The 21,838-nt window shown below is 47.2% G+C and overlaps 2 protein-coding genes across 3 annotated transcripts; one reads left to right on the top strand and one right to left on the bottom strand.

Annotated features, from left to right (window-relative positions):
* Window positions 1-1,522: 1,522 nt before the first annotated feature.
* On the bottom strand, window positions 1,523-4,370 carry LOC124065341. The gene is made up of 6 exons (XM_046400633.1): window positions 4,350-4,370; window positions 3,402-3,554; window positions 2,988-3,135; window positions 2,420-2,591; window positions 2,156-2,230; window positions 1,523-2,045 (listed from the first exon to the last, which is right to left on the bottom strand). The coding sequence occupies exons 2-6, from the start codon at window positions 3,464-3,466 to the stop codon at window positions 1,798-1,800; spliced, it is 708 nt and encodes a 235-aa protein (XP_046256589.1). The 5' UTR covers window positions 3,467-3,554; window positions 4,350-4,370; the 3' UTR covers window positions 1,523-1,797.
* A 1,257-nt stretch (window positions 4,371-5,627) lies between these two features.
* Window positions 5,628-21,718, top strand: LOC124065340 (acidic leucine-rich nuclear phosphoprotein 32 family member E-like). Of its 2 annotated transcripts, XM_046400632.1 has the most exons (17): window positions 5,628-5,767; window positions 6,780-7,028; window positions 10,419-10,596; window positions 10,981-11,109; window positions 11,187-11,423; window positions 11,708-11,821; window positions 11,927-11,980; window positions 12,087-12,270; window positions 12,399-12,567; window positions 12,807-12,945; window positions 13,536-13,702; window positions 18,655-18,804; window positions 18,898-19,020; window positions 19,320-19,479; window positions 19,970-20,106; window positions 20,188-20,263; window positions 20,589-21,718. In XM_046400632.1, the coding sequence occupies exons 2-17, from the start codon at window positions 6,786-6,788 to the stop codon at window positions 20,669-20,671; spliced, it is 2,343 nt and encodes a 780-aa protein (XP_046256588.1). In that variant the 5' UTR covers window positions 5,628-5,767; window positions 6,780-6,785; the 3' UTR covers window positions 20,672-21,718. The 2 variants fall into 2 exon arrangements, with proteins under 2 accessions (XP_046256588.1, XP_046256587.1); XM_046400631.1 differs by lacking the exons at window positions 5,628-5,767; window positions 6,780-7,028; window positions 10,419-10,596; ... (6 more) ...; window positions 12,807-12,945; window positions 13,536-13,702 and adding an exon at window positions 16,587-16,813.
* The last annotated feature ends 120 nt before the right edge of the window (window positions 21,719-21,838 follow it).

The raw sequence follows: 21,838 nt of genomic DNA, 5'->3' as shown, positions 1-21,838 counted from the left end.
TCAGCTGGTGCTCGGTGATGTCACTTCCCCTTAATGATGCTTTGCCACTCGGTATGTAACCGCCTGCTAACACACACACAGAGTTGACTATATGGACTGACATCTCCTGTAGGCTTACCTATCTTTACCTAATCCTAACGTCAGCCTAACCTTAAAGAAACTCTTCTAATATTTAATGATTTACATTGTGTGGATGTTGTGTGTGGGTCCTCACAATGTGACTGTGGAAACAGATTTTTGTCCACACACACACAAAATGGCCGCCGTCTCACCACAGACCTTCTTCGTCCGTGTCATCCTGTCGGGTGAGACATCCTAACATGATGCTGTTGGAGGAAGTACTCAGATCCTGTATGGGTGGCCTAGAGGATGGAGAAGCAGGTCGTCGGTTCCATTAGCCAGCCGGTGTGCCCCTGAGCAAGGCACTCAATCCTCAATTTGCTCCCCGGTTGCTTGATGCAGCCCACTGCTGCTGTGTGTTTCACTGCATGTTGCATGTGTGTGTGTTTCAATCAGCGATGGGTCAAATGCAGAAGGGATTAATACAGTAAATACATTTTTTTAATTATTGCCATACCACACTGTAAAATTAGTTAAAAATCATTCAGTGAAAATCTACTTCAGTAAAATTACAATCAGGAAAGTGTACTTAAGGAATTGACAGTAAAAGTACTCAGAGTACTGCAGTACTGGTGTCCTGTCCTGTCTGACCTCAGATCAGCTGGCTGTGTCTCCTGCAGACGTTTCCTGTTGGAGCTCATTTTGACTGCAGCTGATGATTCATCTGCTGACTGTTTTCTCCATGAATCCACTGATTGTTTGCTTTGTCAAACTTATATAATAACTTATATTAACAGTGAGACATGTGGTCCCACTGAGCCAGAGGACAAAGTGACTCCTTCACAGAGTTTGTTCAGTCCAAAGCTAACATGATCACAAACACACTGAGAGGAAAAGCAGCAAAGCTTCACATCCAGCACACGTTTTTACAGGAGAAAACACTGAACACATCATCAATGCAGCTGATCAGACTGACTGTGTACATTCTGAGTCATCCAGGTCATCTTAAGTTGGGGCAATTGGACTTCAGTTTAAAAGCTAAGATGTTTCAGCTCTCGTCCAAAAGGCTTCAGTTCCTGATGACTGGACTTCAGCTGTGCTGTGAGGACCGTTTAATACATGAATGAAACACCAGATGTTATCAACTCTGTATTTCTAAGGTAACCAAAGCTGTCTGGCAGCTGATGGTCCTTCAGGATGCTCAGGAGAAGCTTCAAAGCAGGAAGTTGTTGACACTGGACAGCAGGAAGAACCGCCTCCCGACCGTGAGACAAACATCACAGTAATACTGCAGTATTACAGACGCTGTAGTACTGGCTGTAGTACAGGCTTCTCACCTGTCTGTCTTTGGACTGACAAAACCGTAGTTGCACCGCAGCACCGAATCTCAAGCTCCACAGACGAGTGGAGTCCGGACTCTGGTCAGTACTGCAGCATCAGAGCACGCAGGGTAACCAGGCACTGAGCAGGGAACAGCTTTTATTAAAACGTGTTGTTAAACGCTGCGAACAAAAGTGGAGCCTCAGTAACACAAACAAGTTCCAACACACAGAGAGGACAGTGAAGTACTCGCGGCTCCATCAGAGCAGGTCAACAGACGACAACAAAAAACAGCAAACCCCTCAGAGTGCTAAAAAAAACCTCAACTTCCTGCTTCAACACACCTGAAACTCCCCTGAGAGACAAAACTAAGGTCACAGCTTCTTTATCATCTTCATAAACCCCCCACCCCCCGACTCAGTCCCACTTCAGGTCCACCTGTCCGGCCATCGACATGTACTCGTCCAGCTGAGCGTCCAGACACCTCCTGGACATGGACATGTAGTCATCCAGTTCTTTGTCCAATCTGCTCTTGGACATGGACATGTAGTCATCCAGCTGTGCGTCCAGCTGCTTCTTGGTTGGTGCGTCAGCTCTACTCAGGCCACGCCTCCTGTAAGCTGTGGCCCCGCCCCTCTGCAGGTGCCCACTGAGCCGTGTTCGCCCTGCAGCACAAACATAAAGCAGGTGAGTCCGACAGGTGCCCGAGTCTGCTTCAGACATGCTGCCCGTCTCCTCCGGTCGCTTCTGAGTCAGCCTGTGCTGACAGACTGACCTGCAGTCACTTTCTGGACGTTTCTCCTCGCCAGGAGGAGGCGCCGGCCGAGCCGACGGCGCAGGTGACCTGGTCCTGCACAGGAAACACACACACAGAAGTACAGGTGTACTGACTCATTCTGCTCCTCACACATCTGAACATCCACCTCCTCTGAGTCCTGTTTGGTGTCACCCACATTTTAATGAAAAACTTGAACAGATATCCAATCACACTGCAGCAGCGGCTGTTTGCAGACTAGCTGGTTTACTGTGATCTACTCACGCCTGCAGGCGAACCCAGCTCTCCATCTGTACTTGTTCCTGAAGCTCCAGAAGCCTCTGGGTCTGGAGGCCGAGAGGCGGCGAGTCGCCCGCTGCCAGCCGAGTCGAGTCCAGACGCTCCTCCTCCTCCTCGGACGCCGCTTCAGCCTCACGGACGAGGACGAGTCACGAGTCTGGACCAAGTCAGAGGGTTAACCAGGTGAGTCTGGCTTCATGCTCAAACAGGGTCTCTGGGATCATCAAAGACCAGTCCAACATGCAGGCAAGATCCTCCAGAGTCCTCGACACCCTGCTGCTCTCCCAGCTCAGCGAAAACACCCAGAAACAACAAACTAATAAAAGGAGTGAGAACTTCTGTTGATTTTACTTATTTCACCCAAACATTTCCTTCCTGTTTCATTTAAATGAGACCAAAAAAAGACCAGAGTCCACCGATCAAGATACTTCAACGCTGACTCAACGCTGACAAGCTTTCACCTCGTCCGGCCTCACACAGCATCGTGCCTACAGCCTGCCCACACCTGGTGACATCCGGCTGCTTCTCATTGGCCTGCAGCTCTGTGGCTCACCTGCACGACAGGCAGCGATGGCGTCTCTCCCTTCACCAACAAGACCACCGGCGGCGAGGGGCGGCACACATTCCTCTGCTGCAGCAGGACGGGGTCAAAGGTCACCATCCTGGACCGGGTCACCTGCTCCAGCAGCACCTGAGAGAAGCTGACAGTAGGACGATACACACACACACACACACACACACACACACCAGTTAAAGGTTCGAACCAGCAGGGTGACGTCATAATGAGATTAGGACACAGTGTTGTTGTAGTCCACACATTATTCAGGGCGGTTCATGGCGAGAAAGAGAAACAGAAAAGAACAGAAAGAAAAAATACCTCATTTCATCAATTCAGGTCCACGAAACAGAAGATAAAATGTTTGATTAATACACATTAGTCCTGATGAAGCTGAGGTGTGTGGCTCACCGCTCATTGAGAGAAAGCGCTGAGGTACTTCTCAGGTAAAACGAGCCTTGTTTGGACGAATCCATCAGCTTCCGGTTGCACCGACGCCTCTCGGAAGACCCAAACCTGTGGTGGCTGGAAACACCGCTGAGCCAAGTCTCGTTCACGCACGGCCTAATTAACAGACAAGCGTTCAAGTTGTAATGACACACTCCCTAACAGCAGAACTTCCTTTCACATGCGCCAAAGCGTCACGTTGATTTCGCGCCTGTCCGCAATATCAGGCTGCAGGTTTGCATCAAAAGTTGATTTTCTTCAGGGCTGCTTCGCGGCTTCAATGGCCACCGTATCTGAGAGACTAACCCGAAGATTCGCGGGCCTTAAACTTTGGTCCATACGTGTTTTCATTTTGCCCATAAGCCATGAATCTTTACGTTTTCGCCGCCATTTTCTCTCGCTTCAGTAACAGCAATGTCAGCTTTTGAGCGAGCGTCGTTAAACGTTTTATCGACGTGATTTCAACGGTGGCCTCGTTAGTGGCGGATTTTAGCCAAATTAACAACTGCTGGCGAGGAAAATCAGTTCACGACATTAACACCGAGGGACGGAGTTCACCTGCACCGCGACGTCTCAGCTGCTGTCGGTGCTGCTAATGAGCTAACTGACGTAACTCCCGTTTGTTTTGCAAAGCCTGGTAGATTTAACATCTTCCGACCACCTGGAATTACTTGCTTTCAGGTGTTTTCAGAGCTGCATCATTACTAACTTTGACACTGACTTCGCAACAGGCACTAACAGACTCCGCAGGTGTTGTCCGTGTCTACCTCCGTCGGTTGCTCACCTGCCTCTTCTGCTAAGTCACATCGGACCGAAACTGGCGAAGTCGGGGAAAAAGAGACTAAAGAGTCTTCAGATCCACTCGGGACCACATCCTGACCAGCTGACACCAGCCGGTCCAGTTTAACTCACCGTAGCTTCACTTTGCAGCTGTCTGTCCTGCAGTGTTAACCCGGTTATTATATTATATTATATTATATTATATTATATTATATATATTATATTATATTATATTATATTATACAAGATAGGTTTATTTGTCACACACACAATCATACACGGTACAATCTGCAGTGACATAAATTCCTTATGTCCCTGCTAACAAAAAATAGGTAAGTAAAATTTAAATATTGTAAAATAGAAAGCTTATAAAAATAATAAAATTAAAATGTGAACATGTGCAGTATTTACATGTAGTGTAGGTGGGAGTGGGATTGTCCAGATTAACGCTCACTGTTGAGCAGACGGATGGCCTGGAGGAAGAAGCTTCTCCTCATCCTCTCAGTGTTGGTTCTCAGGCAGCAGAACCGACGGCCTGATGGCAGCAGGGAGAAGAGTGAGTGTCCGGGGTGATGGGGCTGCCTGAGGATCTTCTCGGCTCTCGACCTGCATCGTTTGGTGTAAATGTCCTGCAGGTCGGGTAGAGTTGTTCTGATCGTCCTCTCAGCTGAGCGGACTTCCGTCCTGAGGGCCGAGAGGTCCTGCTTTGTGCAGCTGCCCATCCATGTGGTGATGCTCCCACTCAAGATGCTCTCAGTGGTGCAGGTGTAACAGTTCCTGAGCACCTTGAGGGGGAGCCTGAAGTCTCTGAGGCGTCACACAACCTGTAGTTGTCACAGACTGTTTGGATCTCCTGCTGAAGTACAGAAATATTGTAATATTTACACAATCAACTCATGCAGGACAGTGACTGAAGTGTGTGTCTTTGTATTATAACCTGCAAATCACCCACCGACACCCACCGTGCGTCTGTACTGATAATGGACTCCACACGAAGTCCCCGAGCGGGACCACCAGGTGGCGCCACAGTCCGTCCTGTCAGTCACCTGGTTAAACGGGACAACCACACCCACGCGCGCGTGTGGAGCAGAGTAGCGATTGGCTCTCATACTCGACAGAAGTCACGCGCACAAACAAACTTTGGGGCAGGAGTCAAGAAAGCAGCGGGACGTGCACTTCCGGCCATAACCTCCAGAATAAAAGCCTAACTTCTATCGAGTTCAGAAAGCTAAATGCGAGGCTGATTGAGTAGCCGGATGTTTAGGGACATTAGCTCACATTAGCTCACGAGCTGATTCAAACGTCCAGTGTCGTGGAATCTTCTGCCCCCTGAATTTATGAAGCGACTTTTATTTTTATAAAGTGGAGTTTGTCGAGTGAGCGGTCTGACTTCCTGTTATGTCTGGTCAGCATGACACCCGCCTCCCCGCTGACGCTTAGTGAGTGTGCAGACAGACTCGGTCTGGATCAGACGGCGGACACACCGACCGACAGACGGTCTCACCGTCACAGGCAGCGGATCACAGCCGAGCCAAGAGAGCCGAGTCCCGGTGAGTGGAACGGAGCCACCCCGCCGAGGGTTCAGTCCGCGCGGCTGCTTTTCTGTCTGACAACTGTTGATGTCTGCCTGCCTGCCTGCCTGCCTGTCTGTCTGACTGTCTGTCTGTCTGCGTGATGTTTCTGGCTGACGTGTCTGACAATCAGCTGTACTGGAAATTACATCATTAATAATTAAATCAGTCAACAGAAAATGAACCAGTTTGATGACATCACTGACAGCTAAATGTGGCCGTCTGACGTCATTGTGTTGTCACTGTAATAACGTAATGAGGAGAAGCAGAGCCTGTCAGTCTGTGGAGGGTGTGAACTGAACAGGGATCAGATGAGTAAGACGTCATGCAACACAGTGAAAGTGTCAGCAGGTCTGAGAGCAGAACAGATGCAGCTCAGACATCCTGCATTACTCTGATGTACTCCAGTACTGTAGTACTGTACTGTAGTTTGTTCTCAGCTGTCTGGTAAAACAGTTCTGAGATGGAATCAAACTAAACTGAGTGATCAATCCCAGTGTCCCTGGAGTCCATGTGGATTCAGAACTGGCACAGAACCCGGTTCAGCTGCACATGTCTTGTCTTTTAGCTGATTTAAAGCGCATCAGTCAGGTTTCTGGATGGGACCTCCGGTGAGCTTCTGCAGAGCTGATGAACCAGCCGGCGGACATCAGCGGCGTCCGAGCAGAAACACACAGCAGCTTTGAGCTCACGGGCTGGTTTTCACCCCGTCAAACAGAAAGTTTGTTCCTGTTGATAAAAATGACATCAGCTGATATCTTATTAGAAAATATCAGAGATGGCCTCAGAAACTGAAACTCTCCTGCACGCAGTCAAAACAACAGCGGCCGCAGCCAGCCGTGATTTTCTTGATGAACAGATTCCTCATTTGGTCTCCAGAATGTCAGAACTTTAGAAAGACCCGTGTCAGCAGGGTGACGTCAGCGCACACTGGGCGTCTGTCGGCCCAGCACGGGATCAGCTGACTAATCTTTGAAGTCCTGCCCTCCAGGTGACCATGTCGGTGCTCGGCCCGCCCCCCAGCAGCGCCGACGCCTGCCTCAGTATCGTCCACAGCCTGATGTGCCACCGACAGGGAGCAGAGAACGAGGGCTTCGCCAAACGGGCCATCGAGAGTCTGGTGAAGAAGCTGAAGGAGAAGAAGGACGAGTTGGACTCGCTCATCACCGCAGTCACCACCAACGGCGTCCAGCCCAGCAAGTGTGTGACCATCCAGAGGACGCTGGACGGACGGCTGCAGGTAGAGACAAACTTTAAGATCTGCACGATGGAGCTGAAAATATCAGAAATTCTTCTCAGAAAAGTTGAAACGTGTGTTAAGAGTGTTTGTTGTCTACACTGTAAAAAGCGGATAAAAGCAGACTCGTGTGTCATGTCATGTGACCTAGAGCTGAAAATCAGCTGTGTGTGGAGCGATGAGGAGGGCGTAACCTTCGTCACATTCACGCACGAGGCGAACGAACCCTTTGACCTCTCACGCGCCTCGTCACGGCGAGGCCGGCCTACGTCTTATCGGAGAGTTTGTAGACCCGTCGTGTTTCAGGAAAAGTTGACTGGAACAATAAAAAACATTATTTATCGGGTATCTAAAATTTAAAAAAATAATGTTTTCATTCAAACTGAGGTTATTTATGTCCCTGTGTTTGATTACGTTCATCCCAAAATTTCATTCATTTCTGGTTTTCATTTTCGTTCCTCAAACCGTTTCTAATCCTTGTGTGGTCCACATCAGGTCTGGTATTCAGGTGTTCCTGTTGTGTTTTCTGGCTGTGCAGAGCAGAACGGAGTGTGTGTCAGAGCAGCAGACTGGGTGTGGTTACCGACTGTCACACAGTAATTATCAGACCAGAGGATGTAAACATGGATCACACTTCAGACTGCTCTTCACATGAGCCACGTTCAGCTCAGATCAAATTCAAATCAAATCAGGAACCAGCAGAAATGCCTCTAGAAACTTTTCAAGGACTGAACAAACACCTCTAAGGCCATCAGTTCCTGTTCAGCAGCCACTGCATTGTCCTCAGATACACCTAGAACCTAGAACCTTTAGAACCTCCTCAAATCCATCAAATTCCAGAAATTCCGCAGGAATATCTGACATTTTCTCAAGAACCCACAGAACCTTATGAAACCCTCTCAGCAGCCCTCTGGACCTGCTCAGGATCCTATGGAGGTTTCCCTCTTCTGGAGCGCCGAATGAACTATGAAACCTTAAAGCTCTTCAGTACCTCGCTGGATTATCTGTTATTCTGTTATCTGTTACACCCTCCTAACTGAATGAAACTTCCCAGCAACCCCCGCACACCCCAGGAACCTCCTTAGAGATTTTTGGAGTTCTTGTAAGAGTCCGAAAACCCACTTAAAAACCTTACAGCCTCTCTGAGCATCCTCGCGACCTTCTAAAGTAATCTTGGAACCTCCTCTACTGCCTCTAGAACCTGGTCAGGTTCATCTGGCACATTTTGAAGAACCCATGAATGACTGGATCTTCAGTTACCCTGTAAAACTTCTTTATAACCATTTGAAACATTCTCAGCGATCGCTGGACACCCCAAGAACCTCTTTATGTACTCGTTGGTGCTCCGTATGAATAATCTGAACCTGCCCAGAAAAGCACAAACTTATTAAGGACATTCAAAGCCCTCTAGTGAATCCTTAAAACTTAAGAATCTATGGACCCACCTCAAGAACTAATTATGTCTTTAATGAATCTATTTTACCTCCAAAAGATTCCTTGGAACCCCTTGAAAAACATCTGCAGGTTTCATATCCAACAAATGAAACTGCCTTATACCCCTCAAACCTTCCTGGGTCTCTCTGCAGCATTTTCAAGAACCTTTAAATAACTTATGTTATTTTTCTGTCTTCTATGGAAGCTCCTCAGAACATCCTGAAGACACTCTCCAAGTCTTTAAGTGGATTGAAGGAACCACTAAAAGCTTCTACTACCTTCTGAAGAACCTGAGGGATCCAAAGAGTGACACACAGAAAAAACTGATAGAACAGCAGAACAGCAGACAGGGAGCAGACTGAAGACTGTGTGTGTGTGTGTGTGTGTGTGTGTGTGTGTGTGTGTGTGTGTGGGAGGGGGGGGGGGAGGAGGAAGGGCAGGCTGGCTTGTTTTGTCTGAAACACAGGAAAGGGGCTGGGTTAAGTTAAGCCAGACTGTGTGTGTGTGTGTGTGTGTGTGTGTGTGCGCGCCCGTGCATGTGCGTATGTGTGCGTGTGTGTGCGTGTGTGTGCGTGTGTGTGTGCAGACAGACGGGAATGTGTACTTGTCTAGAGTTTGTGCTTGGATCTCATACCGCAGAGTTTCTACACTGTAAAACAAGAACACCAGTGGAGTGTGTCAATGGCTCCTGATATCTGCTGACTTTGTGAGGAGCTCAAGTGTTTTTCCTCTTCCTGACTGGTGTTAACACAGACTCTGTGTCTCCTCCAGGACTCTGAGCCACATCTGCTCTTTGTGAATCCTTCAGTCTGAACACAAAGTCCTTCCTCGGTCCTCATGAGCTCTGAACTCGTCTCAAGCTGCTGTTTACTGCTTTAAAACCTAACAAACATGCAGCTCTGTCCAATCAGGAGCAGCCGTCTGTGAAACAGGAGGTGTAGCATCACAAGCAGTTGACTGTGTATAAAGATGGCTGACACTAGAGCTCCCCCTGGTGGCTGGCTGCAGTACAGTCTGTAAACCCCTCCCACTCCATGTTAGCAGATGGGATGCAGACTCTGGTTCCAAGTGACGGCACCAGAACAAAATGGCAACACTCCTCTCAGGGATGGTTTGGTTTTGGTTTTGTACAGTGGGAGGAAGTGGAGAGAACTGATGAGTCCCACGCTGATCCAGGATCAGACAGTGAATGTCTGATCAGTGTGTGTGTGTGTGTGTGTGTGTGTATTGTGTCTGCACAGTCTTATCCCTGCCCTTCACCTGTGCACACAGAACACACTCTGCCCTGATAGGCTGTGTGTGTGTGTATGAGTGTTTGAGCGTTTGAGTGTGTGATTGTGTGAGTGTGTATGAGTGTGTGTGTGTGTGTGCTGCACTGTAAAAACTTCAGACTGCTGAAACAGGTGTGAAAGCGACCCAGTGAGATGACAGGGTTCCACCTGTGGATGATGCAGATTAACTGGTTTGTTGAACTTGAGTCCAAAGCTAAACGGGCTTCAGTCTCAGACCAGCCTGTGTGGGCTCGAACCCTGAGGCTCAGTCTCAGGCTTCAGGCTCTCAGGGATGGTTTGGTCTGAAATGTAACCAGCAGGTGTTTCATGTGTTTTGGCGGCACGAGCGTCTTTACAGGTTGCTTACGTAGGTCGCCTCGTGTTGTTTCACACGACTTGAATCTTTTTTTACAGTGTGTTGAGGTCTGGCTGTCTCTCTCACACACACACGCACACATTCGTGAGGTCAGACATGATGTCATGGTCGTGGTTTGGCATGACGGGTCTACTCCACATCACCTGGTACACACACACACTCACTCACTCACACACACACACTCAGTGTTGCTGTGGTGACCTCCTGCTCACCATGGCTCAGTGTGTTCCCACTGTTTATTTAAATTTCCATGAAGGGTCTTTCTGTCTGTCTGCTGATCTTACGCTCACCTGTCTGTCTGTCTGCCGGCAGGTGGCAGGTAGGAAAGGTTTCCCTCATGTGATCTACGCCCGCCTGTGGCGTTGGCCTGACCTCCATAAAAACGAGCTGAAACACGTGAAGTTCTGTCAGTTTGCCTTCGACCTGAAGTACGACAGCGTGTGTGTGAACCCCTACCACTACGAGAGGGTGGCGTCCCCCGCCGCCACAGGTAAACACACACCGCCGCGTGTCCATCAGTGTGAGGGTCCAGAGGATCCGCCCTTCTGTAACAACAGCGTCGCATCACCATGACGACCTCGCAGTGCTGTAATAACCTGCAGGTCAACACAACACAGGAAGCTTTTCATGTTGTTATTTATGTTAATATTTTAATGTTTTGTGTATGTTGATTTTTTAGATGATTCTGTACTACACTAATACTGTACTATAGTACACTGTGTTAAGTTAGTAAAATATTGATCGACCACAGTATGTTTTTATTATTCTGTCGTGTTATGGTCCCAGTGTGCCGCTTAGCTCGTCATACTGAGTTTGATCGTAAAGGTTTGTGTGGCGCCTCTCACAGTCCTCGTCCTGCCCCGTCTTCCTTCAGGTCCTCAGTCTCTGATAAAGGAGGAGTTCATGCAGGACTGCCTGCAGATCGACCTGCCCCCCCACACTGACCCCTACAACCAGCCCCGCCCCGTCAGCATGTATCCCAGCATGCCCCTCTCTCCTCCAGGTCAGTCAGTCCATCAGATGTATTTATGTCACATTTCGATCGGACTCTGAGTCTTAACGTCCTGCTGTGACCCGCAGGCAGCAGCTCCATGACGGCGGCAGCTCTGACGGCCGCCGCCGCCGCCGCCGTCAGCCGCGGTCGTGGCGGTGGAGGTGTCGGGTGTGTCGGAGGGGGCGGCGAGGGCACCGGCCTTCTTCAGATCGCACCACCTCAAAACCACGGGGATCACGCCTCCCCGCCCCACCCAAACCCCCCTCACACCCCCACCTCCCCAACCCAGCAAAGTCCAGAGTACAGCAGCGCCCCCAGCACAGGTACTGTACCTGTAGGGCTGCACACACCTGTACTTCAGTGAATGTGTGCTCAAATCAGGATCAAGAGTACCAGTAGTACAATTGGTACCCAAAGGAGTAGTTGCAATAGTAGTAGAAGGAGTATGGCTGTAGTAGTAATAATAGCATTTGCAGTAATAGTACAGTTAGTAGTAGTGGTAGTGGTAGTATCAGTAGTAATGTCAGAAATAATTTCAGTAGTAGTAAAAGCAGAAGTAGTAGGACTTTTGGACAAACACTGACCCGTGTCCTCTGTGTCTCCGCAGCCACCTGGACAGGTAATAGCCCTGTCCTCTACAACCCCGTGGGACCTCATCAGAGTGGGCGGAGCCACCAGCAGCCTCCGTTACATCATCACCACGCCCCCAACACTCACTTCTGTATGACATCACATGAAACAATCAAGATGAAGTACTGCTGTAGTAATACTTGACTGTAGTACTGTGCAGGTGTACATCACACTGAGTAACTGTTTGTTCCTGCAGGGTCACAGCATCACAGTAGTACTCCGTATCCACAGCCAGTGTCCAACCACCCAGGTACCAAACCTGTGCAGAAACATTATCGCTTCCTGCAAATGTCCTCACTCTTAAAAAATGTCCTCCCCTCTGTCCTTCTGTCTGTCTCTGTCCCCCTGTCCCTCAGGTCCAGAGTTCTGGTGTTCCATCTCATACTTTGAGTTGGACGTTCAGGTTGGGGAGATGTTTAAGGTCCAGTCCAACTGTCCTCTGGTGACAGTGGACGGTTATGTGGATCCTTCGGGAGGGGACCGTTTCTGTTTGGGACAGCTCAGTAACGTCCACCGCACCGCCGCCAGTCACCGTGCCAGGTACCCAGAGAGACCAGTGACAGGACCGGTGGCGGCAGGAGGAAATGTTACCTACTCTGCCTGTCTCCTCCCTTTGTCTGCTTCCTTAATTTTCCTTCTTTCTTCTTCTGCGTGTTATTTTCCGGCAGGCTCCACATTGGTAGGGGGGTCCAGCTGGAGTGCCGAGGGGAGGGAGACGTTTGGATGCGTTGCCTTAGCGACCACTCGGTGTTCGTCCAAAGTTTCTACCTGGACCGTGAGGCGGGTCGAGCGCCAGGAGACGGAGTCCACAAGATCTACCCGGGAGCTTATATCAAGGTGTGTGGATTTGCAGGGGACACTCTGATGTGCGTCTCTGTTGGACTCACAGACAGACAGCTCTGTGCCACTTGGTTTCTCTGTAACATCCTGACCGGAAATAAACCACATCAGCACTCGACTTTATCAGATGAGTTTGTTTGTGCGTTCGCCTCATCGGGACCGAACCCGAGACGCTGTGGTGATGTGGTACGTACCTTACCCATGTGGCTGTGTCTCACCTGTGTGTCTCTGTCCAGGTGTTTGACCTGAGGCAGTGCCACAGGCAGATGCAGCAGCAGGCTGCAGCAGCTCAGGCAGCAGTCGTGACTCAGGCGGCAGCGGTTGTCGGTGCGATTCCCGGGCCGAACAGCGTGGGGGGAATTGCTCCCGCTGTCAGTGAGTATCACCTGTCTCTCTCTCTGTGGGTACCTGTCTGTCTGCTCAGGGTCAAAGCGACGGTTACAATGAAGCTGGCTGCATTCAGTGAGCAGAGCGCCACCCAGTGGCCATCATTGATTTATCCCTGATAGAAAGTCGTGGAGGGGGGATGTGATTCAGTCATGTGATGGAGGAAAGCTTTTCTAATGAAAATGTTAAATAACTTAAAGATTTTTATTAAAAGGTTTTACTGCTACAGACTCAGTCACCTCTTAAATGACTACTCAAAATGTTTTGTGAATATTATTGTTCTTTTCATCTTATTTTATTTCTTTACATTTTACTTTTTAATTGTTTATTCGCCTCTTGAAATGTTTTAATTCTGCTTCAATCACGTAAAGCATTTTGTGACTTTGTTCTGAATGGGTTGTATAAATAAAGATGCTTATTATTGCTTTTCCGTGATTACAATGTGCTGTGGTTTCTGTCTTCTGCGCAGTAGTGCCCCCCAGTGGTGGCGGACAGCAAAGCACTGCTGGAAGACATGTTGGAATGTGACCCATGTGTCAGTCCGCTGACTGAAGTTGTGACTTCCTGTCTTCCTTCAGGTGTGTGTTCGGCTGCAGGTCTCGGTGTGGACGACCTGCGCAGGTTGTGTATCGTGCGTCTGAGCTTCGTTAAAGGTTGGGGGTGTGATTACCCGCGTCAGAGCATCAAGGACACCCCCTGCTGGCTGGAGGTTCACCTGCACCGAGCGCTGCAGCTGCTTGACCAGGTGCTGCACACTCTGCCGCCGAGAGAAAACACACTCTGACACAGTGCAGCGTGTGTGTGTGTGTTTGTTTTTTTCTGTAGGCTGCAGGAGGGTTTCAGGTCACAGGACAGCCAATCACAGCAGAAGATTCATTTGCAGCTGAAAACACCTTCAGAAGAGGTCAGCTGCTGCTCCGTCCACCCCCGTCCTCCTCCACACGGGTGAAAATAAACACACCGCAGCTCATTTGGTGGTTCAGAACGGCTTCAGACAATCAGCCAATCACAGCATCCCTCAGATGAGTTTCCAGCACACAGTATCACACAGCAAAGGGTCAGTTCATTAACACCTCATTTTCTCTCCTCCCTTTAATTGCGTCTGTTCTTGTAAACTCCTTTCTGTGTAACGTCTTGTATTTATTTATATCAATTTTTTTCCTTCTTCTGTGCTTTTGAACCAACATTTTTGCTAAACACACGATACAAACTGATAGATAATGTTGTATTTGCATCTATACCAAAAAGATCGGAGTCCCGTATTGTAATACACTGTATTTACTGTTGTTGAATTCAGATGTCTTTTTTGACAAAAACAAAAACATTACCAACAATGTTCCCATGTTTTGAGATTGCCCTTACTTTCCCGAACCTTTGAAAAATGTCGAGTTTCTAACTTTCTGAGCGAGCATCCACAATGTCTGGCAAATTCTTCAAGTTCTTCACGTCTGAGTTCCTCAGGAGTCGATTCTGAGTCCCATCTTATTCATCGATGTCTCTTACTTTAATGTATTCACAGAACCTGGAGAAAAACCTGCTACATACGTAGGTTTGAGATAAGATGCTTTAGTAGTTTGGGTGAACTGATCCTTTAACAACTGGACTATTTAACCTGCCAAAAATCAGCTGTTGTATTTTCCACAGAATGATCATCATTCTGTTTGGTCCACAGTGTTTGTTTTGTCCCTTTAACACAACACTGACACTGATTATTTATTTTTATTGATTATCTGCCAAAGATTTAGTTTCTGTTTCTTGAAAACGTCATATCCTGTTTACTCTGTGGTTCGGATTATTTATTCTGTCATCATTTTTTTCACATCTTTATATTTTGAAGACCTTTACACTGAAATGGTCTATAACTGCAACATCTGCTCTTTATTCAAAAGTAAAATTTTGAGATAAAATAAAACTCACCTTCTTCTGTGTCTTTATTTCCTTTAAGTTCCATCAGCACCTATTAGTGCTTTGCTGTTCAGTACATGTCAGTCATGTAATAACTGACAATATCTGAGTGATTATGAAATTAACCTGAAACCCCGACCTTCCTGTAATGATAGATAGATAGATAGATAGATAGATAGATAGATAGATATACTTTATTGATCCCAGGCTGGGAAATTGCAGTGCAGCAGCAGCAATACACACAACAAGCTAAACAAAATGTTAACAATAGCAAAATAAAAAGTGGCATATATAAAATATATATACAAGGCAATATAGAAAGTATATATACAACAGTAAACAGTGCAATGTAGTGCAAAATAAAGTAGAGGTAGAGTGTAAGGTGCCAGTAGAATGTAAACGAGGACTGACATTAAATCTTTAGACTGCAAAAGTGTGCAGTGTAGTGCAGTATTCATGATTCTTTTGTGAATGTGTAAATGATGAAATTTATGAGGGATTTTGAAAGTGGTTATAGTCCGTAGAGAATTGTACACGTTTTGTAACGTTTTGGCTGCTGTTTTAACTCCACTCCACTAGGGGGAAGCAGTGAGCGAGAAACTGTCAAACTCCACGCTCAAGGTGTTTCCTCACCTGTCTGACACGTCAGTCAGAAAGAAACTAAACACACACTCAGAGGTAATATACTACTGTACTATATACACCATAATACTAATACCATATACATATTACAACTATCACTAATACTACACATACTACTGTAGAAGTTATACTGTTACTTTATGTACTACGGCTGCTGTAGTGATTATTACTACAACTATTGCCTACAGTACTATTACTACTACATTCGGTACAATCAGTGCTTTATTGTATTTCAGACACAAAAATAAATGAATGCGATTAAAAACAAAGATAATTTCAAAACAAGACATTGTCATAGTTTCATGACAAGTGAGCAAACATCTCTCTTGTGAAGCTCGAGTGATGTGTTTGAAAAACTCTAGAAGAAGCTAGCAAGTGGAACTCGAGTTTTCATGTAGGGTTGCAGTTTAGGATTATTTTCATGGCTGAATGTGCTGGTTGTCTTCCTGATGAATGGATTAATTGTTTTGTTTTTAAAAAGTCAGAAACAATGAAAACTGACTGTAGCACACAGAAGCACCTGAACACATCCTGACATCAAATGTTAGTGATAACAGATGTTTTCAGCGTCTTTGAGTTGGTTAATTATGAAACTTTGTTTTTTATAAATTAAGTTAGAAGTAGCAACTGAAAGGAAGTACTGTTTCTGTAAAGACCAGAGTATTGAGGCAGTGAAATGTCATACGAAACATACAAACATCTCAAGTGTCTGACAGTATCAAAAAATTCAGTTCCATATCAGTTTGATTTCAAATGAAGTGTGCATGTTGCACAGTAACGATAACGTAGGCTGACTGCGTTGTTTTTGTTGCGGGGGGGTTGCCTTTATGAGTGAAAAACGAAGTAAACTTGAAGGTGCCAGTAAAACATGGCGCTAATGAGGACAAAGAGTGGGTGTATGTAAAGTTTAAATGTTTCATTCTCGGCTTGTCATTGGTTACAATGAAGCAACGCCTTTGCAATTCCAACCAATCGTCGAGATGAGTATTGCATAATAAGAAGCTGGGGATGAGAGTCAGTGAGGGGTTAATCTTTGGACCAATAGGAGACCGGTATCTATAAAGTATGAATATTCATCACCAGTGGGCGTGGTCTCTCCGTGGAGGTCGGGCGTGAGCGAACATGGAGGCTTAGTTATTGCTTGGTTCTCGCTGGTGAAGGAAGCCCACAGTGAGATCGTGTTTCACTGAGCCGTATATTATTTTCAGTTTTCCTTTGTTAGAGTTTGTTTTTGCCCCTCTGTTCGGGCCGCATCATGGAGATGAAGATGAAAATTATCCTGGAGCTGAGGAACAGAAATCCAGCAGAGGTGGGTAACGTTGACTACAACAGCGCGGACTTTAATTTATTTCCAGGAGAAATTGGTCAAGGATGTAGAGTCGGGCGAAGTGACGATGCTGAAAACATTCGACCAGAGCGGACGTCGCGTTTTCTCCGTTTAATGTGTTCAGTGTTCTCTTCCGACATTTTGACTCGGATAACAACTTCACTGCAGCTCCAACATGGAGGAAATCCGCCGCGTGCAGGCTCTCTCTCGAGCTCCGAGTCTTCGCCCGCCGTTGGGGACTCCCCGGAGCTAGCTCCTGCTAGCATACACGCTAACGAGCTAATTAGGCGAGCGCCCAGCTCTCATGCTGGACCGGTGGTCAGGATTATCTAGGTGAGGGTCGACGCTAGTACTCGGTAGATACGTTAAAGAAAAATACACCTGGCGTCGGTTACATTTGTTTATACCCCTCGCTCCGACGCGCGACCGAGTAGGCTACCATTTTAACCTTCGCTGTTAAATAGTTGGTTATCCACGATACTAGCAATCTGATGGCGCGTCGAACCGGGCTCTGTTCTTAAGTCCTCAAAATATAAGTTTATTTCGTTATAGTCGGCCCCGCTTCGATTTAAATATCTTTCACTGTTCTTCGGGTACTGCTGGTCATTTCGGCCCACACTCAGCACAACAACAGTCGTTTGTGAATTTTAAACTCTTAAAAGTTTAAGAGTGTGTCACTCTGCTGTTCCCGCCCACTCCGGTGTGTTTTGGTTGTGTATGTGACGGCGGTCAGCCCTACAGCACGCATCAGAGTCGAAACAGCGCTGTGCCCGTTTGGTGCCAGGCGCTTTTATCTGAATAAAACGTGACGCTGCTGATCAAAGCCAGATGGGTTCCTGAAGATGAGAGCAACGCTGTATCCACACATGGGAATTCACGATTCTGCGATAGCAGTTTGGTTGTCGAGACGGTACTAAACCGAACTTTTGGTTGCCCCTCTCTCCACTGCATACAACCAGTTTTAAATTATTTTATTCTGTTACTTCGTCATTAACTTTTAGAGGCTTTGGCGTCCTGAGCGACAGAAAATGGGAATATTTTCAGTGAAAACGGTAGCACCACACTAGCAGCTGTCTGTGCGTGCGTCGCCGTCACTCCTCCACTCCGACGGTTGATCAGAGAGTGTTTGTTAGGTGAGATGATTCACTCCACAACACTGCGCGTACGAGCGGCTGTCGGACAGCGACATGAATGTATGTTTTTCTCTGTCCAGAAAAGGCGAAGAATTAGCAGTAATATTGTCCAAAATATTCTCCAGTTTGCGTTTTAATCGAGTTCAGGTCTCGTGTCTTTAAAAGGGAACGACACCTCTCCTCTCATTGTACAAAAGCAGTTTTCTCAAACCTGTCTGTCTGCTGCAGGCATGTCAAACTGGTCCACAGGAGGGCCGGTGTGGCTGCAGGTTTCCAGGTCTGATGAAAGTACTTCTTGTTTTGATGTAGACCGGCTCAAGTGCAGGCCGGATGGAGGATAATCACTGCAAACTTTAAATTGTACCAATGTGATGTGTAAGACCCGTCTCATAACCTTTTAGCAGTGTGGTAATGACTATCAGTGCTACAATACTTAAATCACAGTATACTGCATTAAAGTATTTGTCCTGTTACACGTACAGGTGGTTAGAATACAAGGAACGCATCAGTATAATGTAGTTCACTAACTCTGATACCAGTAATACCCAGTAAGGTCTGAACATGGGTACCTCATACTACCTACTGACAGTTTTTCCAAATTATCGACAAGCGTGTTGTCTCTGGGGACATCTAAACATGTCTCTGACTGTGGGTGTTTGGGGTCACACGGTCTCCTGTGGGTGTGGTCAGGTGGTGGAGCTGGTGGTGGATAACTGTTGCTCCAGTGATGGCGAGGTTGAAGGTCTGACAGACGAGTACACGGAGCTGGAGATCCTCAGCATGGTGAACGCCGGCCTCACATCGCTCTCCAAGCTTCCTTCTCTGCCCAAACTCCGCAAGGTCAGCCCGCACCCTCCCTGTTCCCACAATGCAATGCTTCTCTCTCAGTTTGTCTCTCTGTCTGATGTTGGTGCATGCGTTGGTGTGTTCCAGCTGGAGGTGAGTGATAACACCATCTCGGGAGGTTTGGACACATTGGCAGAGAAATGTCCCAGCCTGACGTACCTGAACCTGAGTGGGAACAAGATCAAGGAGCTGAGCACCATCAAGGCCCTGGTGAGTTCACGTCCCCTCGTTGCTTTCAGCTCACGCTCTAAAACTCATCAGCTACACATAAGTGTTTAGACCGACTTACGGCGATCAGCCGCGACATTAGAACCTTCCGCCTAATGTTGGGTAGCTTATCAATCTCAGTAACAGATGCTGTTTTTTCTAAACTAGAATGTGACTGTGAAGACGTTTCAGTGATGTCAGTGTGTAGTTTGTGTCCGGTGGCAGCCAAGTCTGAACTTAAAACCACTGAGGGGTGACGTGGTGTTGAGATCTCTGACTCTCTCCTCTCATCTGCACTGCAGCAGAACCTGAAGAACCTGAAGAGTCTGGACCTGTACAGCTATGAAGTGTCCACACTGGAGGACTACAGAGAGAGCGTCTTCGAGCTGCTGCCTCAGCTCACGTATCTGGACGGGTACGACCAGGAGGACAACGAGGTGCCCGACTCAGAGGCAGACAATGGTGAGACGTGACCCCCTAACCAGACTTGTCCTAACGTTGTCGTGTCCCAACTTTGTTCAAGGATTCAAGGAGCTTTATTGTCATTTTCACACATGTAGACACATGAGGTGGAACGAAATTAGTTTCCCTGGTGCAGGTATAAACCCAGTGACCTAACAAAATACCTAATGGTATAAATATAAAACAACACTATATATATAAAAAAACCCAATCAGAATAGAAGATATATGTGTGTGTGTGTGTGTGTGTTGAGACGTGAATTTAGACTGAAGAGGATTGTTGGGTGCTTTTGGGCTAACAGGAAACTCTTGAAAGTGAAATGTGAGTTTTGTCCTTGTGTTTGTCCTCAACATCAGAAAATGGGAATAAAAGTGCTTCTTTTGACTGTTGGGGTTCAAACTGAAACAGTTCTGGTTAGTTGTTGAGACTAAACACACACGCTAGAATAAAAGTGTCTGAAGTCGAGCGGTTGGCTGACATTTTTTCTCAGACGACGACGATGATGATGAAGCCGGCCCACCTGGTGATGATGAGGACAATGACGATGAGGATGATGAGGAGGGCTCTGAAGGGGATGGGGATGAGGATGAGGTTGGCCTGTCGTACCTGATGAAGGAAGGAATCCAGGTGAGCGTGCAGCAGGTGACAAGCGTGAGATGCAAAGCGGCTGTCGGCAGTTTGTGTTGATGTGGTGGCTCTTGCTTTCAGGACGAAGAAGACGATGGAGACTATGTTGAAGAGGAGGAGGAAGAGGAAGAGGAGGAGGAGGAAGAGGAAGATGGAGGTTTGTCTTTAGTTTTAAACATTGTTGAGAAACGGTCACTCAGTAGACTTTTATTTTGAAAAGTGTGAGCAGAAACTGTAAAAATAAGTGTTGGAGTTTCAAGGAAACACGGGTGAAGTAAAAAGTGAGGACACTGAGACAATAAAGTCACTGTATTTTATTCATGTTCTCTGTCCCAAACTCGCTTTGAGATGATTAAAAGATTTTACGTTTACTGTTTCTACTTTGTTTTTCTCAAACAAGTTTTATTCTGAAAATCTCTGACTTGATCCTCTTGTGGGCATCGAGGAAGAGGAGTTTGATTTGAAGTGTTGTGTTTTGTCAGATGTGGACGCTGCAGGTGTTCGGGGGGAGAAGAGGAAGAGAGATGCAGAGGATGAAGGTGATGATGACGACGACGATGAATAGTCACCATCACACGCAGTAACACCTGACAGAACCCACCCCACCCCCGCCAGTGACCTCTGACCCCGCCGGCTGGCCGGACGTCACCTCAGAGCTGCAGACAGACAGGAAACGCGACGCAGATCAGGTCCAGGATCAGTTCGCCCCAACACACCCAGAAAAAAATATGCAGTCATATCATCACGGTTATGTGACTGATGATGTCATCGTAAACCTTCGAGCATGTGATCAGATCACAGACGTGAAGTGTTCTGATTGGACAGCTGGGAAAGACAGCCTGAAAACTTCATTTACACCCAAGTAACTGAGTACATTTACTCCAGTGCTGTACAGAGTACACTTGTAGGTGCTTTTACTGCAGTATTTCCATCTAATAGAACAGAAGAAAACATCCCTCAGATCAGTGTGTTTGTGTGCCGTTACCATAGCAACATGCTGTATAGTGAATGGCAGCATACTCTGTCAGGGTCACGTGATGCGTTCAGGTACAGGACTGAACGTAGGATGCCTGCGTTTTAGCACAACACACAGTGACTGCGTGTGAGGCGTTCATGTCTCTCCACACACAGCAGGAAAACGGGCTCTCTTGCTTTGCGTCCCTTCTTAGCTACATGTTATGCTACATGCTCATGTTGCCGATGCGGCGTTTGGTTTGCTGACAGCTAACGGAGCAGCTACGCTAGCGTTAGACCGAGAATATCTGCTTTGTTCACGCTGTGATGACTGCATTTATGTGGAAAACCAAATTTTTACTGAAACCTCTGTTATGTTTTTTACTGTTTGGAGTGTGTGTGTGTGTGTGTGTGTGTCCTGGGGGTCTGCGGCTCTCGGTGTCGGTCCGGCTCGCTCTGGTCTCTGGATCTGCTCTGGTCTGTGTAAATAGAAGTGAACCGGTCTCTGTAGGTTTTTGTCGTGTCGTCCTGTTTGAGTTTGGAGACGTGAAGCCGGAGTGGATTCTCTTCCTCTGACTTGATTTTATTTTTTTATTCCCGCCTTGTGATCGTGTCGCTGTAACCGGAGTGTTTTTCAATAAAACCAGCTGAATTCTCAGTGTTTGTTCTTTCGCTCAGCGTGTGGTGCTTAACGTTCAGCAGAACCTCAGGCGTCTCATTGCACATGACTGCGTGACTAACTGTCTTCTGTTGATTCTGTAGTCTGTGAAACGTCAGC

Source organism: Scatophagus argus, chromosome 9, assembly GCF_020382885.2.
Source record: "Scatophagus argus isolate fScaArg1 chromosome 9, fScaArg1.pri, whole genome shotgun sequence".
Lineage (NCBI taxonomy): Eukaryota > Metazoa > Chordata > Actinopteri > Scatophagidae > Scatophagus > Scatophagus argus.
Note: the sequence above shows the minus strand (reverse complement) of the source record. Positions and strands in the feature narration are given on the sequence as shown.

Bases quoted from the DNA above. Each gene is read 5' to 3' on its own strand.
- LOC124065341 (XM_046400633.1), bottom strand. From the start codon at position 3,466: ATGGATTCGTCCAAACAAGGCTCGTTTTACCTGAGAAGTACCTCAGCG. The intron at 2,231-2,419 runs GTGAGTAGATCA...TTTCCTGTGCAG, and splicing joins AGCTGGGTTCGCCTGCAGGC to GACCAGGTCACCTGCGCCGT. The intron at 2,046-2,155 runs GTCAGTCTGTCA...TTTGTGCTGCAG, and splicing joins CGTCCAGAAAGTGACTGCAG to GGCGAACACGGCTCAGTGGG.
- LOC124065340 (XM_046400632.1), top strand. From the start codon at position 6,786: ATGTCGGTGCTCGGCCCGCCCCCCAGCAGCGCCGACGCCTGCCTCAGT. The intron at 12,568-12,806 runs GTGTGTGGATTT...GTCTCTGTCCAG, and splicing joins ACCCGGGAGCTTATATCAAG to GTGTTTGACCTGAGGCAGTG. The intron at 20,107-20,187 runs GTGAGCGTGCAG...TCTTGCTTTCAG, and splicing joins TGATGAAGGAAGGAATCCAG to GACGAAGAAGACGATGGAGA.